Source organism: Amblyraja radiata, chromosome 9, assembly GCF_010909765.2.
Source record: "Amblyraja radiata isolate CabotCenter1 chromosome 9, sAmbRad1.1.pri, whole genome shotgun sequence".
NCBI classification, from domain to species: Eukaryota; Metazoa; Chordata; class Chondrichthyes; order Rajiformes; family Rajidae; genus Amblyraja; species Amblyraja radiata.
In genome coordinates, this window is record NC_045964.1 from 4,915,138 (window position 1) to 4,933,610 (window position 18,473).

Here is an 18,473-nt window from a genome sequence, read left to right on the forward strand (position 1 = left end):
ATTCCTTAACTACTAACTGCACATTCAATTCATCCACCTTATTTCAATGCTCCTCGCATTAAGGCACAAAGCTTTCAGGTTTGTTTTTCTTATCTCCCTTCTACCTTTTGCTTCTGTCCTTTTGTGTCCCCCATCTCCTTGCATTGGTTCACATCCCCCTGTTGTTGGTTTAAATGTGACATTTCCTACACTCTCATTCCCGTTAACTGCACGCATACGCTTCCAAGTTATAGACTCCACTCTCCCACTGTTTTGTTTAAACCCACCCGTGTAAACCTGCCTGCCAGAATGTCAAGTACTTAGAAGTTCACAATAAAACAGGCCAAAGCCACCATGGCTTTGTGAAGGGGAGGTCTTGCTTGACAAATTTGCTGAAATTCTTTGAGGAAGTAAATAGGAAGACAAAGGAGGCAGTAGATGTTGTTTACTTAGATTTTCAGAAACCCTTTGATAAGGTGCCACACGTGAGGCTGCTGAGGAAGATGAGAGCCCATGGTATCAAAGGACAGATACTAGCATGGATAGCAGGTTGGCTGGATGGCAGAAGTGTGGCAATAAAGGGGGCTTTTTACTGGTTGGTTGCCATTGTCTAGCAGAGTTCCGCAGGGGTCGGTGCTGGGGCCGTTACTCTTCACGTTGTATAATAATGATTTGGACGAGGGGATTGCAGGCTTTATGTGTCCAAGTTTGTGAATTATATGAAAATAGGTGGAGGGGGAGGTAGTGTAGAGAAAGCAGGCACTCTGCAGAAGGACTTGGACAGATTGGGAGAGTGGGCAGATGGAATATAGTGTAGCAAAGTGTGGAGTCATGCATTTTGGTAGTAGGAATAAAGACAGACTATTTTCTAAATGGGCTGAGAATCCAGAAATCAGAGGTGCAAAGGGAGTGCTGGTGCACGATTCCCAAAAAGTTAATCTGCAAGTCGAATCGGTAGTAAAGAAAGCAAACGCAATGCTAGTCTTTATTTAAAGAGGGCTTGTATACAAAAACACGGATGTCATGCTGAGGCGCTAAAAGGCGCTGGTAAGGCCGAATTTGGAATATTGTGAGCAATTTTGGGCACCATATCTGAGGAAGGATGTGATGGCTCTGGAGAGGAGGAGGTTTACAAGAATGATCCCAGGAATGAGTAGGTTAACCTGTGATGAACGTTTGTAAGCATGGGGCATGTACTTGCTGGAGTTTAGAAGAATGAAGGGGGTCCTCCTTGAAACACACAGAACAGTGAAAGGCTTGGATGTGGAGAGGGTGTTTCCACTAGTGGGAGAGTCTAGAAGTCATAACCTCAGAATTAAAGGACGTTCTTTCAGGAAGGAGATGAGGAAGAATTTCTTTAGTCAGAGGGTGGTGAATCTGTGCAATTCTTTGCCACAAGGCTGTGGAGGCCAAGTCAGTGAATATTTTTAAGGCAGAGATTGATAGATTATTGATTAGTACAGGTGTTAGGGGTTATTGGGAGAAGGCAGGAGAATGGGGTTAGGAGGCCGAGATAGATCAGCCATGATTGAATGGCGGAGTAGACTCGATTGTCCGAATGGCCTAATGCTACTCCTATTCCTTATGACCTTGTGTAATACTGGAATTGCAGAGAATTGAAAGGAGAGTTTGGATTTGGGGCAGAACTATGCGGTAAGAAGAGCAATTGTTGGTGTGGGAAGGATCATTCACCGAAATGTCTGTATTTACCCTGAAGATTAAGTAGATTTTAGCACTACTTAGATTTGTCTACTAAGGTGACAATAGTTACTAGATTCTTCCAGTGGTGTTCCCAGTGAGGCACAACTTTTAAGGAAAGGACTGATGACTGATTGTCATGGGGGGCAGGTGGGGGAAGGACCTGATTCTTGATTTAATTCCAATGTGAATTTGCTAAATATAGTCAGTAGAAAATAGATGTGCATGGCAACAATAGTCAATCAGGATCCATCACAATTCTCTTCACGTCTATCCTACTACCTTCTCAAAATAAATAAATAGCAGGTCTTATCAAAGTGATTAATGTATGGGGAAGTCAAATTATTTCCTTGGAAAAAGTGATACAATTTGAAACTGAAATGAAATATAAATACACTTTAGAACCATTTTGAGTATCTCTTCTTTTTGAGTAACCATCTCTTCAGTTCACAAAAAGAATGGGATTTTCCTTTTATTTTAGGAGGCTGTACAATGAAATACAAAAAAAAAAATCCAACCAAGGCATTTTTATCTTTTAAAGTGTGGAGTTTCAGAGGAGCAGCAGTGTCTCAAACTCAGTGCATGAAGCAACACCAGTCAAGTCAGATGAACCCTATTAAATGCAATCACAGGGAAAAGGCATGCTGGTTATTTTAGACACAGTTGCCAACATATAAACAAAAACATTGCACTGCAGTAATATTTACAGATTTGCCATTTAAAGAACTGAACAGTTCCGTCGCCAAGATGTCAATATAGTAACATTTTCACATAGCCATTCTTTGGGTGTTTACTCTTTACTATAACTTCAGGAACTGTATAAAGCTTCATCTGTTTCCATCTCTGCAGTATAGTTGCAGATTCTGCTCTTGGATCTCTGGGTGTTTTGAGGGGTAAGCACTTTGAACTGCACAATAAAAGCACTTCCAGTTGCAGTTCAGCGCTTGCAGCAGAAGTAGCCTGGGTGATAAATTTATGATAATCACTTATACCACACATTAAGGCATGTTTAAAAAAAAATACAAAGACACTAAACAGCAGTGACAATGCTGGGTTTGTAAGCATCACTTGTAAAGTAAACCAAAATAAAGACAAATAACCTTTACAGCATTTGACTTCTTTGTCATCATATACCGTATTTCCCGGCAATGTCGAAGTCGCATCCCCATTTTGAGTCGCTAAATTTTGAAAAAAGGCTGGCGGGACAGGATCAAGGGTTTGGTTTAGTCAGTAGACAGGAAGATGTGAAACTCCTTCAAGCAGGCAATGAGGACTGGGGAGCCTCCATCTTCGCTGTCCCACAATGTGCTATGCGGTTCAGGTCTGAGGGACAGGGACTTCTTGGCTCAGGGAGATCACATAACGGGGAGAGAGAGAGAGCCCGGGGCAGAGCAGCCAGCCTTCCACCCAGTAGCGACCCGCCAACCACCACCTCCACTGGTTGTGCTGTGCCGAATGACACCGTGGCTGGCTGGCAGAAGGCGCTGAGGTAGCGGACCGGTTCTGCTGTCCGATCCCGGCGGGAGCTCGTAGCCACCCAAGCTACTGAGTGATTTGCTGGCATGATCCCCGACCCCCTCCTTCTCAACGCTCCTGCCCGCCCCGCAACTTTACCCATGGCGGCCCAGCCAAGTTTGGCGAACAATTTAACCTTCGGCCTCCAAGACACAGGTACATTTTCGGACCTTATTTTAGGTTAAGAAAATAGCGTCTTCATTGCCAGGAAATACAGTAGTTGCTTTCCCTCCTCTTCAATCGCCAGAACACATACAATAGGTTCAAGGAGCAATACAAAGAATGGCAACTCTTGCTAAAAGGGCTTGTTCTTTAAAAAGCAAATAAAAAACATTCGCTTTCCAGCTTCTTTTGTAAAGGCATTGACCGGCATACATTGTACCAGCATTCCTCCAGCACCTTATTCTTATCATCCAATGGTAATGGCAAGTGCCAAAAAGCTACATTGGCACGGGGACCTGAATGTTTCAGGCTTCATCAATTCTGCTCTCTTGTATAGTTGCTGACACTGATCAAAAGTGTATCAGAGGATGATGAATCCAATTGTAATATCCCCTACTGCAACCTTGGTTGGGACAAATTAATTCGAGTTAGGCCAAGCCCAGGACCCCCAGCCCATAATCTTCTATTGTATTTTAAATTTGAGCCGTAGGAGCAGCCACTTTTGATTGAAATCCAAAGATTGCATCACACAGTAGTTTGATTTTGTAACAGGGGAAATCTAAACTATCATAAACATGATATGGCATAAAATGTATCACATAATTACTGCAACCGACGATAACTTGCACAAAGTTCATGGTCCCTTATATCCCCCCAACCTCCATTTTTCACATGTGGAGTGATTGCACCCAATGGATAGACTTTGCTTATTGTCATTGTTTCTGGGAACAAATGCTGTGCATTGTTACTTAGAATTCTGTCTATTTTAGAAATTTCAACAGAGGGTGTGCAAGCTTTCTTGTGATGCATGCCACAATCACCAGAGTGGAAAATGCGAGGAGCTTCACAAACCATCACCTTCCAATACCGAGGCAAACAAGATACTGTTAGGTGCTGCAGTGTCCAATCCCAGTTATAGTCATCGTATTTGCAGAAAGCATCTGTGCATTCCATCAGTTTCTGGTAAGTCGCCCTGTCCATGGCCATGCCCATGTTATGCTTCTGTCGATCGCCAGGTTTTCACTTCAACTTTATTCGATTTGTCTCCGTAATCACCAACCCGCGCGTATGTGCCGAGGGACAGTACGTCGCAGTCGGGACAGTTTTCAGTCTTCAAGCTCCACATGGCTTTGAGGGCTGTGGTAAAAGTCGGGCGAGAGGTAGTGGTCCTCCTCAATGAAGAGCACCAGGCCCTTGTAATCCTGCAAGGCCTTGACTTTGTCCCAGACGAAGTGCAGCTTCCACCACCAGTGGTGCTTGGTCTGACTGAAGTGTGCCTCCCGGTAGTGTCCGAAGGAGTCGGGGAACTGGGCGTTGTTGCAGCCCATCCGCAGGGCGGCGGTGCGGCCCACATCCCGCGGGCAGTCTCGGGGGTCGTGGCCCGGGAACTCCCCTGGGTAAAGCTGCAGGCTGAAGGGGAAGAAGATCTGCAGCACGGGGCAGAAGTCGACGGAGTCCACGATGCGGTTGATGCGGGGCGACCACAGGTCGTGGCTAAAGATGAGGAGCAGACGCTGCAGGCCGCGGGCCCTGCGCAGTGACTCCACCAGCAGCTGCAGGTGCTCAGGCCGGTCGTGGACCTGGACCACCATCACCAGGTCATGGCCGGCGGCGGGAGCGGCGGCCCGCGTCCCCGGGGGCACTGACCCCAGGCCGTTCCTCACCACCTGGTCGAAGTTGAGCTGGTAGACCAGCGCCCGGTAGGTCAGCGTGTGGTTGTCGGGGGCGTCCGCCCGCGACTCGTTCACCGCCGGCCCAGGCCCTGCCCCTGCCGCGTCGCCGCCGCCGCCTCCTCCCGCACCACCGCCTCGGCCTTCCTCTGGCGGCCGCCCGTCCACAGGGCGCAGGCGGCCACCAACATGACCAGCGCCAGCAGCAGCACCTTCCTCTTGTACACGCGGAGCCTCATGGCGGCAGCGGCGGCGGGGTCGGGCCCCGCAACCGGCCGCCCGAGGCCCGCTGCCCAACCCGGGCAAGTCCCGCTCTCACCTGCCGCGCTTCTTCTTCTTCTTCTTCAGCAGCCGGCGCTCCCTCCTCTCCTCACCTCACCAGCGGACTCCCACAGCGCGCGCTCCCTCCTCTCCTCCGGTCTCCCGCTGTCCGTGAGCGAGCGAGCGGGCGCGCGCTCCCTCCTCCCCTCAACGTTCGTCCGCGAGCGAGCGCGCGCTCTTTGCTCCCTCCTCACCAACGGAATCCCACAGCGCGTGCTCTCGCTCCGCCCCTTGCCCCGTCCACACGAGGCGCCTCCTGATTGATCGGCCCGCCGGCGTACGCCGCGCCCCCTGGGACAGCGCATCCAATCACCGGGCCGACGGCTCATGGCGCGTCACGCCCTCCCCCCCACCCCGCCATCGGACACGCCCCCCCTCCTCATGTGCCGGTAGGAACTGCAGGTGCTGGTTGAAACCGAAGATAAGACGCAAAATGCTGGAGTAACTCAGCTGGAGGGAAGGGATGGGGCGACGTTTCGGTTCCAGACCCTACTTCAGAACAAATCTGCTGGAAAAAGTCTGGATGACCAGTCTGAGGAAGAAACGTCAGACAGTCATGTTGTCCAGAGTTACTGCTTGGCCCGCTCCAAGACTGTGAAGACACAAAGTGTCCACGTGACTGTTGGGTCCGGTATAAGGGGAGGGGTTGTAGCGGATGCCGGTCCAGTGTTCGAGTCAGGCAGCAACTCTGGAGAAATCCCCAGGGCCTGGTGGTCTGCATCCCAGGGTACTTAAGGAAGTGGCAGTGAATAAATCGAATGGTATGTTGGCCTTCATAGCAAGAGGAGTTGAGTATAGGAGCAAATAGGTCCTGCTGCAGTTGTGTAGGGACCTGGTGAGACTGGAGTATTGTGTGCATTTTCGGTCCCCAAATTTGAGGATGGGCATTCTTGCTATTGAGGGGAGTGCAGCATAGGTTCACAAGGTAGAGATGGGGACTGTCGTATGCTGAGAGAATGGAGCAGCTGGGCATGTACACTCTGGAGTTCAGAGGGATGACAGGGTATCTTATTGAAACATATAAGATTATTAAGGGTTTGGACACGCTAGAAGCAGGAAACATGTTCCCAATGTTGGGGAGTCCAGAACCAGGGGCCAGTTTAAGAATAAGGAGTAAGACATTTAGAACGGAGATGAGGAAGCACTTTTTCACAGAGTTGTGAGTCTGTGGAATTCTCTGCCTCAGAGGGCGGTTCTCTGGATACTTTCAAGAGAGAGCTAGATAGGGCTCTTAAAAATAGCGGAGTCAGAGGATATGGGGAGAAGGCGGGAACGGGCTACTGATCAGCCATGATCACATTGAATGGCGGTGCTGGCTCGAAGGGCCGAATGGCCTACTCCTGCACCTATTGTCTATAACATGGATAGGTGACGTTTCTTCTTCATAATGAATCCGTTTTGCTCCAGATTCCAGTAACTGCAATGTCTCGTCTCTTTTCATCCGCTTTCCATTTTATATTTGCCTCTCTGTCATTTTTCTCTATAACTTAGGACTGGTTTCCACTCTTGATCTGATTGATCTGAAATATTCATCTGTCCTTGGATGTTATGTAATATGATGAATATTCTCAGCAGTTTTTGTTCTAAATTGTAACTCTTTAAATAAGCCTACCTAACCACTCATGGGAAAGTGAGGGCTTTACATATACTGAAAAATATACAAAATGTTGCTGATGGAGCTACGACCAGAATGATTATGCAATTCTAGAAAATGACCGGCATGATCATCAGCTGATTTCAGTTGCAGCAGTAAAAAGGTAGAATTAGTTTTTACCTTTGAAGCTTAAATTATTTGCAGGCGCTTTTATACAGTAATGCACCTGTCCCACTGTGCGAGGTAATTCAAGAGTTCTCCCGAGTTTAAAAAAAAAACTTGTGGTAAGTACACAGAATGTACTTACGGGAACGTCGGAGCTCAGGACGTCTCTTAGCGGCTCGTAACGCTAACGGCAGGTACCCGGGAAACGCTGTAAACTCGTGAAGATTTTTCAACGTTGTGAAAAATTTCCACAAGAGTTTTGAGTACCCACGAACAGCCATTACCGTAAATCTCCGATTTCGAATCAGGGGAAACTCGGGAGAACTCTAGAATTACCTTGTACAGTGGGACAGGGGCTTAACTAATAATTGTCTACCAATTTAAGGTAAAGGACTGAACTTTATTGCCTTCCCTCACAGGGGAAACATTGAGTCTGCTGTGGGGATGTTCATGTTAAATTCTATCGTGTATTGTGTTCTTTTTTTTATTCGTATGGCTGTATGGTAACTCAAATCTCACTGTACCAATTGGTGCACGTGATAATAAATGTCTCTTGAACTAAAGAGAACAACCTTTTTCCTTTCAGTAGGATGTCTGACTTGGTTTCAAATATTAAATTAGGGTGCATTTCAGGTCTTTAAATAAATGATCTGAAGTAAATACCAAGCACATGTGCACATTTTTCATGTCCATGCTGACACTTTGTATCATCCTTTTATCTTAAGACACTTTTACATAAAACTTGTACATTCAGAACAATCTCCCTATACCATTTTGGCCAAATAGGTAACAAATACCAAAAGATTGGAATTTCCTCTATCCACCTTTACAGGTGCAGGAGCTAGAGTGTGGTTACCTGGTGTGGTTACTGTTCACCAGTGGAGTGCACCTGCCTTCACCAAGACTTCCTGTGAAATGTCACGCTTTGGTCAATTGACAAATCCAACGCAGGTGTCGCTGCCATTCACAACCTGGCGGTCGTTCATAGCTTTCCTGCCAATGTCTATGTTTCATTCATCCATCATCTCTTTGCTCGTTGACTCGCACTGGTTCTTAGTTACGCAATTCCTTGATTTAAAAAAATCTCTTCCTTGTTTGTAAATCCCTTTACCTCTTTCTTTCTTCAAGATGCTCCTTAAAACTAAGGCTATTGATCGTGCCTTTGTATATGTGGTTCATTGCAAATTATCTGATGCATTACATTTTATTGAGCTCAGAATTGGGCAGTTGCCTTCGATCTACATAAAAATTCAGATCTAGACCACATTGGGCCCAATTATTTCTTTCCCCACGAAATTTGATTAAATAAATATGCAAATTGTCATAAATAATTTTATGTTATTTGACAACCAAAGTGGCCCCTTGGTTTTGTGATCCATGATTAAAAATCGCTCCCCCAGGATCTGGGCAAAACAGTCATTGCAAAGGAGGAAGGATTCACACACACACCTTAATACAACCAACTCTTAACCACAAGTGCCTTTGAACTGGAAAATACAGAATGTTTTAGCACAGAAAGTAGAGCACAGGATGAGGGCCTAAAGCTCACAATGACCAAGCCAGCCATGATGCCAGAATAGATCAGTCTCCCCTGTCTGCATATGATCATATCCCTCCATATCCAAGCGCCTATCTATGTTTTTTTTAAGCCACTATCATGTCAGTCTCCACCACTACCTTTAACACCATGTTGCAGGCTTCCATCACTGTAAAATAAATTGCCCCACACACTTTCTTTAAACTTTGTTCTTGCACCTTAAAGCTATGGCCTCTAGTCTTTGATATTTCCACCTTGTGAGAAAAGGTTGACTGTCCATCTCCCATAATTTTATCACACTCCCCGCAGCCTCCAGCATTCCAACCTCTTGTTATAGCTAATACCTGCTAGATGCTTCTGCACCCTCCCGAAAGCCTCCACATCCTTCCTGTAATGATGTGCCCAGAACTGCGCACAATACTCCAAATGCAGACTATCAAAAGCTCTATAAAGCTGCAGCACAACTTCCTAACTGTTATATTCAATGGTCTGACTATGAGGGCAAGCATTACATATACTTTATTTACTACTCTATCTACTTGTGTTGCCACTTTCAAAAGTTATGGATCTGGACCCCGAGATCCCTCTGCACATTAACATTGAGGGTCTTTCCATCAACCATCTACCTTTCTCTTACCTTTGACCTACTAAAGTGGTCACACTTGCTCAGATTAAACTCCATCTACCATTTCTTTGCCCTTATCTGTAACTGATCCACATCCCACTGTGCATTTTGACAACCTTCCTTACAGTCCACAACCCCAGCAACCTCCCCATATATCATACACCAACACATTTAACCTCGCCCATACTTTGACAACTAGGCACCTGTCAAAGCAAAGCCACTGTTCGGTCTGAATGTCTGTTTTTATTTCAATTTTTAGGCCTATTTTAGATATGACAATTTTAATTTCTTAAAGCTATATGTATTTATTCTGTTTTTATTAACCGCACTGATGGGAACTGATTAAGAAACAATTTTTTCGTTTCATCTGTGAATGTAAGTACTCAGTTAAAATGACATTAAATTAAATACTGAATACTGAATTGATGTCAACTGAAAACCTACTATCTTCTTCTTCCTTCTTGTGTATGGCATGCACAGCCTAAAGTTGTACGACAACTTGTTCTATTTGATCTTATTTACCTACTAACTAAATCAACATTTATGTAGAAGACCTCTAGCCTCAATGTTGTCCTTCCACCGCACCCCTATCTTCCATCAGCAAACCATTTCTGAACCCATATCACCAAGTCAATGAATCCTGTGCATCTTACTTTGAGATACAGCGTAGAAACAGGCAGACCTTTGATCACTGGCATACTAGTTCCATGTTATCCCACTTTCTCATTTTACACATTAGGGGTAATTTACAGAAGCCAATGAAACCTGCACGTTTTGGGGATTTTGGAGGAAACCGGAGCACCTGGAGGAAACCCACGCAGTCACAGGGAGAACATATAAACTCTGTGCCGACAGCACCCAAGGTCATGATGGGACCCAGGTCTCTGACTCTGCGGGGCAGCATCTCCACCACTGCGCCATTGGATCAGTGAAATGGTCTTGAAATTGGGTGTCACTAAAGAACAGTAGATTGCGAGAAACAGATTTTCTAAAAACAAACGTGAAAGACAAAATTGTTAAAAAATAAATACAATTTCCAAGAACATACATTTTAACATACTGCTCTGATAATTTTAGTGAACACAATAACAATTTTTTTTAAATTAAATATAAATGAAAATACCACATATTGGAACAAATTCCTTTATACGTCAGTCTTCTCAATAAAAAAGATATGCATATTTAAGAGTTGCTATTGGAAAAAGGCAGCCAGCATTCTATATACACAGAATACTGCTGTGCCAGTTTATTTTAGAAACTTTAAATGTAACGTAATCTAGTCTCAAGGCCCACTTAAATTACTATGTTAACTAATGCAAGTTATCCTATCAAAAAATTATCGAAAGAGTACAAAATATGGTAGCAAAACTGCTAAACATCATATTATGCTTAAAATGGAAACCTTTTCCAGTTAAAGGCATTGTCCCGAAAAGACTGCAATACTGATGTGTGGTCCCAAACGACAGTGGTGTTCTTAGAGTGTACATTTTGTTTGGCCACTAAAGGAGTAAGCACCAATGTTAGATAAACTTGCCAACGTGAACATTGATTGTGGTGTTTGCGCATCACTTGAAATCGTTACACATTAACACAATGGCCAAATATCCCACAGCCTACCACGCAGCTTGATTATCTGTTGCGTTGATGGTACTTATCAAGGAACTCAGAGTAACAAGTTAGTGAACAGAAGTAGCAGAGAATGGGGGCCTCTGTGCTGCCCATGTTATCCACCAGGACGACCGTGTGGGAGACCTGGTGCAAGTTCAGATTGACAACGACTTGAATGAAGGAGTCCAGGCAAGGTCTTCGGCAAGGGCACGTTTTGATCAAGTCCAGATCTTGACTCAAGTGAGCTGGAAGGATGTGTGGTCCATAAGCAAGTCTTTACAAAAAAGGGGGGGAAAAAACACGTAATCAGTTAAAGCAGAAAGAGCCTGAACAACATACACAAACACAACACAACCATTTAGGTGATGGAAATAATTGATAAAGTAAATTTAAGACATTTGATCCTGCATAATATTAGATTTTACATAGTAAAATGCAGAACACTGACGGATTAGTAAATAAATGCAGTAAATTTTCATATCTATGTCTTGTTTTAAAAGCATCTATTCTTTTGAGACATCGGAGTGTCATTTGAAGATCATCCAAGCAGTGTATTTGAATCTATGTTTCTTCAAACTTTCAAGTTCATCTCTTTCATATCAATGTCATTAGGCTGCAGCTGAAAATGTAGGCACAAAATGCTGGAATAACTCAGCGGGACAGGCAGCATCTCTGGATAGAAAGAATGGGTGACGTTTCGGGTCGAGACCCTTCTTCAGACTGAGAGTCAGAGGAGGGGGAGACACGGTGTGAAAAGTAGAGATCAATGGGGAAAAAGTTCAAAGATCTCCCGTTTTCACACTTTACCCATCCATATCTCGTGTCTTCCTCTCCACTGACTCAATCTGAAGGGTCTCCACCCGAAATGTCACCCATTCCTTCTCTGCAGAGATGCTGCCTGTCCCGCTAAGTTACTCTGGCATTTTGTGTCCATCTTTGGCGTAAACCAGCACCTGCAGTTCCTTCCTACATTCAAAGTTGGATTGATGGTCAGCTCATTGCTTTGGATTATCGTTTCTCTTTGCTAACTTACATTCGTTGGGCATATAATCTTTCATCGGACTTTAACTTGCATTAGACATTATTCCCTTTATCCCAATATCTGTACTGTGAATGGCTTGATTGTAATTATGTATAGTCTTTTTGCTGACTGGATAACGTGCAACAAAAAGCTTTTCAATGTACCTCGGTGCACATGACAACAATAATAACAAACTAAACTATTCCACAGAGTATTTCTGAGGTTTTATCATTAAGGCGGCTTACTGGATGATAACCAAATAAATATATGCTTGGAATCAAACTGCAGGGAATTCGTGGAAATTTGTGAATCATTTGACCAAAGTTCGATAGTACAGAACAGTTGGAAACAAAACTAATGTTTGATGTTTTCCCAGAGCACTGCAATATTGCCTGTGTGTTCAAATTCTGTTCTTGGCTAAGCCCAAGGGAATCACATTGATAATGTACTACCTGTTCACTTAAAACCAACTGATGTTGCTGCTAAACTAATGGGAGATGCATTGGTAATCATTGTAATTTGAAAGAGTGTGAAAATATACCTGTACTTTATTGTTGCTCTTGCTGCAACCTCTAAGAGAGTCATTGGAATCTGTAAATGAATAGTCGGAAGCAGAGGGTTGGGGTGGTCAAATAGGTTTCCAAATAGATCCACATTCTCAAGGCACAGCAGTTGGAAATCGCACGGGAGGTAAGGCAACTTGTTGCGTGCTGCTGTAAGGAATCGCAGTTTGGTTAGCTGTCCGATCTTGGAAGGAAGCCGGAGCAACTCATTGTCATCAAGCTTTAGGTGAATCAGTTCTTGCAGTTGACAGAACTGAAGAGGGAGAGCGCGCAATCGGTTGTGGCTGAGGTCCAAAAACTGCAGAGATTTCTGCAACGTGGAATTACACAATCCAATGCTGAATATTTCTAAGTAGTTATTGTGCAAAACCAGCTCAGATAGGCAAGCCAGGTCCCCAATGATGGCTGGAAGTTTGCGTATGTGGTTGTTACTGAGATCCAGCTTCCGTAGTCTTCGTAGGCAGAGCATACGCATATCCACACGTGTCAGCCTGCAGTAGGACACCTGCAGCAACTCGAGAGAGTAAGGGAAATTTGTGGTCAGGGGATAATCCTTCCTGGATGTTATTACCATTTTGGCTTTTGGTTTTTCAATCTCAGAGGTTTTGGCAGGAGCCAGGTTTGACAATGGTATACTGTCTATTTCACTACCTCGGTGAGCCAGCCTTAAAGCGGAAAGGAAGTTCTTCAAATTATTCACATCTGCCTGTTAACAACAGAAAACAGTTGATGAAAGATTTGTTTGCGGTTTACATTGCACAGTTACATTTTTTTAAATGTCACTTTTGTTTGGTGATAAGACATTTCTGTTTAAGCTGTGTAATCAAGTAATTATTCTCCCAATAAAATACAATAGAATCTCAATGTAACAATACTGCCAGTTTATATCATTTGAGTTTCCCCAAAGCCGGGGAATTCCCCAAAGCCCCAATTCCACAAATTGGATTTTGTGTAGGAAGGTACTGCAGAACTGCACTGAAGAGAGACACAAAATGCTGGAGTAACTCAGCGGGACATCTCTGAAGAGAAGGAATGGGTGACGTTTCAGGTCAAGACCCTTCTTCGGACTTGACCCGAAATGTCACCCATTCCTTCTATCCAGAGATGCTGCCTGTCCCGCTGAGTTACTCCAGCATTTTTTGTCTACCCTTGGGATTTTAGTGTGCAGGATAGGCAGATTTTCCAATCATTGGATTTTGCTCCCATTTGCACACCATTTTGTTTTAGACATTGCATGGTAGCATAATAAATGCTCCACTGAACCAGGAGTTAAAGGGAACACAGGAAATAGTCACAGATATTTGCACAGACCACAGGCAGAGATCTGACCACCTGACCTCCCGATCTCCAATGAGGTAGATGGGAGGTCAGGACCTTTGAACTATCTTTAATCGGACTTTATCAGACTTCAATGTTATATCTTTGCATTTAAATTGTACCCTTTATCTTTGCACTGTGGACAGTTTGATTGTATTCATGTATAGTCTATTTTAAGAACTGGATAGCGTGCAAACAAAAGCTTTTCACTGCATCTCGGTACACGTGACAATAATAAACAAACAAATGGGGCTCTGGTGAGCTGATGCAAAACAATTGGGACTTCTGAACAATTTGATAAAGGATTATCAGAGCTTTATTGTATGGCAAAAGTTTAGTTTAGTTTAGAGATACAGCGCAGAAACAGGCCCTTTGGCCCACTGAGTCCGCACCGACCAGCGATCCCCATACACTAATACTATCCTACACACACCAGGGACAATTACATTTATATTAAGCCAATTAACCTAGAAACCTGTTGGTCTTTGGAGTGTGGGAGGAGACCAAAGCTCTCGGAGAAAACCCACGGGGTCACGGGGAGAACGTACAAACTCCGTACAGACAAGCACCCCTAGTCAGGATCGAACCAGGGTTTCTGGCGCTGTAGGGCAGCAACTCTACTGCCCTAAAGTTATTAATAATCTTGACATCATTTCTTAATATAACGTGCAACTGTAAAAACTAAATGGTTTAACCTTTTCTCAGAGGTGGTACATGACATCCAACACATTCAAGGCAGGAAAGCTGGCACATATTGATGAATAAATTATGTTACTTTCAAAAATTATCTGCTGGAGGAACGGCAGCATCTAAGAGGGTGGGGGAGGGGCTGAATGAACTATCAATTTTCAGGTCGAAATCTCTTCCTTCCCCTGCTGTCCTCTCTGTCAGGCAGCATCTCTGGAGAAAAGGAATAGGTAACCTTTTGGGTTGAGACCCTTCTTCAGACTGAGAGTCAGGAAAAGGGAAACAAGAGATATAGAGTGTGGATGTAGAGATATAGAACAAATGAATGAAAGATATGCAAAAAATTGAACGATGACGAAGGAAGAGGCCATTGTTAGTTGCGTGTTAGGTGAGAACGGGTTACAAACTAGACGACTTTTGTGTCTATCTTCGGTTTAAACCAGCATCTGCTGTTCCTTTCTTCACCACTCCCTCTCTGATGCCGAGACCCGTCCTCGGTGGGGGCCCTACCTTCCCACCTCTTCTTCCGATCCCTCCGCGCTCAGCAGACACACATCTCATTCGCTCTTCTTCCTCCGACTCTCCCTTCACACGTTCTGCCCGCTTTCTACCATTTCATTTCCAATTGCCATGGGAACATCACACCTTTCAGCTTCTCCGCACTGGCTCCAACTCACTCTTCCAGATGCACAGCACTCCACTCACATCACATCAATCCCAACCTACACACCCAGATCTGATGCTGGTTCTCCACAATTCCTTTCACCCCTTGGATGCTGTCTGGCCCACCCAGTTCCTCCAGCACTTTGTGTTTTGCTCCAGATTCAGCAGCCGCAGTCTTGATCTTTACTTTTACACCAGCTGAGCACATAATTAAACGTCCTGTTTCAAGTCTGCTTTGGCTACTGTGGTTAATGTGGTAGGCACTGAAGACTTGCACTGAAATAAAAGCTGATCTCAATGTTAACATAGAAAATAGGTGTAGGAGGAGGCCATTCGGCCCTTCGAGCCAGCACCGCCATTCATTGTGATCATGGCTGATCGTCCCCTATCAATAATCCGTGCCTGCCTTCTCCCCATATCCCTTGATTCCACTAGTCCCTAGAGCTCTATCTAACTCTCTCTTAAATCCACCCAGTAACTTGGCCTCCACTGCCCTCTGTGGCAGGGAATTCCACAAATTCACAACTCTCTGGGTGAAAAAGTTTTTTCTTACCTCAGTCTTAAATGGCCTCCCCTTTATTCTAAGACTGTGGCCCCTGGTTCTGGACTCGCCCAACATTGGAAACATTTTTCCTGCATCTAGCTTGTCCAATCCTTTTATAATTTTATATGTTTCTATAAGATACCCCCTCATCCTTCTAAACTCCAGTGAATACAAGCCTAGTCTTTTCAATCTTTCCTCATATGACAGTCCCACCATCCCAGGGATGTTAAAGCAGGATTAAGGCTAAGTAGGAAGTTTACGTAAATGTATTTAAAATAGTAATGAAGCTGTTTGTGTTGATCCTTTACTACACTGTAATAATAGAAATTACCAGCATCAAAATGGTTGGTGTGCACTTTCTATTTGTGAATCAAAATAAATACGTACACACCAGTTACTATAATTCCTTTCATCCCCTCCTGCAATGGATGTATCCACACTCAATCCTTAGAATGATTGGGTTAACATATGATGAGCATTTGACGGCACTGGGCCTCTACTCGCTTTAGTTTAGAAGGATGAAGGGGCGGATCTCACTGAAACTTACTGAATAGTGAAAGGCCTGGATAGAGAGGATGTTTCCACCAGTGGGAGAGTCTAGGACCGGAGGCCATAGCCTCAGAGTTAAAGGACGCACCTGTAGAAAGATGCGGAGGAATTGCTTTAGTCAGAGGGTGGTGAATCAGTGCAATTCATTGCCATTGACGGCTGTGGAGGCCAAATCATCGAGTACTTTTAAGGTGTTTAAGAAGGAACTGCAGATGCTGTAAAATCAAAGGGAGACAAAAGTGCTGGAGAAACTCAGTGGGTGCAGCAATATCTATGGAGCGAAGGAAATGGGCAACGAAGGAAATAGGCAATGAAGAAGGGGTTCGGCCCGAAACGTTGCCTATTTCCTTCGCTCCATAGATGCTGCTGCACCCGCTGAGTTTCTCCAGCACTTTTGTCTTCCTTCGAGTACTTTTAAGGTGCTGATTGTCAGATACCCGATTAGTAGGGGTGTCAGGGTTTATGGGGAGAAGGCAGGAGAATGGGGTTGAGAGGGAGAGATAGATCAGCCGTAGAGTAGATGGCAGAGTAGACTTGATAAACTGATGGCCTCATTCTGCTATCACTTATGAATCTCATTTTATGACATTCTGTTAATAATTTAGGCATGCCGGTTCATTTGATTTAGTTGGAGGCAAAGTTTTCCAATTAGGGTTAGGGTTGTAAATAGAGAACTGTGGAAGGCAAAATAGGTGGAATTGGTAGCAGAGGACATGCCAATATTCAACTTGCACGAATCATGCAGCAGTACAGTGGTAGACAAAAATGCTGGAGAAACTCAGCGGGTGAGGCAGCATCTATGGACCCTTAAAGGGCCTTTTCACGGGGCGAGTTGACGCAAGATGTCACCAGAGTGAAGAGGTCGTGGTCCAGCACGAGTCTCGCACGATATAACGGCAGTAGATAAAGAGTTCCCACGGTACTCGGCATTTATGTTATTCGTGCGAGTGACTTGGCCGTTTCCCGAGCTGTCGCGTTAAATCTTGAATGAACATCGTGAACTACACGTGACACAAATGAATAATTTGGGACCTCTGCTGAAGAAGGCTGACACTGTAATGAGAAAAGCACTGGAACCAGGGTTGCGCATAGCAATCACCCTCCGCTACTTGGCCTCAGGCGATTCTTATACTGCGACTTTTTTACTTTGCAGCTGCAGGGCAGACAGACAGACTTATAAGAGAAATTTAAGTTAACTGCAAACACAGCACTTTTACATCAATAGCAATGTATGTTTTTAAATCTTGGATAACATTAAATGGTTCTCCTCTTGATGAACTTATATATCGTTATATAAACTCACATGAGCACTCGGGAAACTCGGCAGCCTTCGTCTCCAGCAGGTTCCTTTTTCTCTCCCTGTTTCTATAATCCTCTCTGGATTTATCGTACAGAATCTCGTTAAATTGGAACCATTCTACAAGTTCCCCCTCTTGTTCCCTGGTGAAGTTATATGACTTTACCTTCTGCCATCTTCCCTTTACGTCTGTAGAGGCTATTCCTACAACGGCTACTGGGGAGGCAATCTGAATTGCACCTTGCTCACCCTCTCCCTGCTCCAAGGAGCCCACAGGCAGTGTTATCTGTGGCATCTCCTGTTGCCTCTCCACCTGTCTCTCTTGCTGCGTCTCCTCCTCATTCTCCTGCATGGCAAAAACATCTCTGACCCGCTTTACCCCCTTCCTTTGAGATTTTCTGGGAGCCATCTCTGCAAGTGTTCCTGTTAAAAAGATTATCCAACAATGACAATTAGGTGGGACGTCCTCGAAGGACACATGTTCCCATGTGTCCTTTTGAGACCACCTTTTTTAGTCACCCTCTGTCCCCTCTGTCCAGCTTCCGGGTTTACCGTTCGCAGGAGTTCCCACGCGCAATATCTCTAAAATCTGAAGTTATGTAATGTCTAAAGGAACTGCAGACGCTGGTTAATGCTGGTTAATATGCACAGAAGGACACAAAATGTTGGTGTAACTCAGCAGGTAAGTCAGATCTGGGAAGAAAAGCATAAAAAGCTGGAGTAAGTCAGCGGGTCAGGCATCATCTCTGGAGAAAAAGAATAGGTGACGATTCGAATCGGAGCCCTTCTTCAGACATCCTAATCGGAATTGAGTCTGAAGATGTGTCTCGTCCCGAAACATCAGCTTTTTTTCTCCAGAGATGCTGCTTGACTCGCTGAGTTACTCCAGCTTTTTGTGTCTGTCTTCGGTTTAAACCAGCATGTGCAGTTCACTCCTTACACGGGTCTCTGCACAACA

The 18,473-nt window shown here is 44.6% G+C and overlaps 2 protein-coding genes across 3 annotated transcripts in view; both read right to left on the bottom strand.

The window, feature by feature from the left end:
* Positions 1–2,091: 2,091 nt before the first annotated feature.
* On the bottom strand, positions 2,092–5,456 carry mgat2 (alpha-1,6-mannosyl-glycoprotein 2-beta-N-acetylglucosaminyltransferase). The gene is given in 4 exon segments (XM_033026550.1): positions 2,092–4,353; positions 4,355–4,492; positions 4,494–5,101; positions 5,104–5,456. Coding segments are annotated over 4 exon segments (1,302 nt in total). The 5' UTR covers positions 5,264–5,456; the 3' UTR covers positions 2,092–3,957.
* Positions 5,457–10,337: 4,881 nt separating this feature from the next.
* The window catches only part of lrr1 (leucine rich repeat protein 1), a 35,148-nt gene continuing 27,012 nt past the window's right edge, over positions 10,338–18,473 (bottom strand). For both annotated transcript variants that reach the window (XM_033026552.1, XM_033026551.1), the window contains 2 exons: positions 12,437–13,164; positions 10,338–11,148 (listed from right to left, as the gene is read on the bottom strand). In XM_033026552.1, the coding sequence (XP_032882443.1) occupies positions 10,896–11,148; positions 12,437–13,164 (981 nt within the window). In that variant the 3' untranslated portion in view covers positions 10,338–10,895. The remainder of the gene's footprint in view (positions 11,149–12,436; positions 13,165–18,473) is intronic.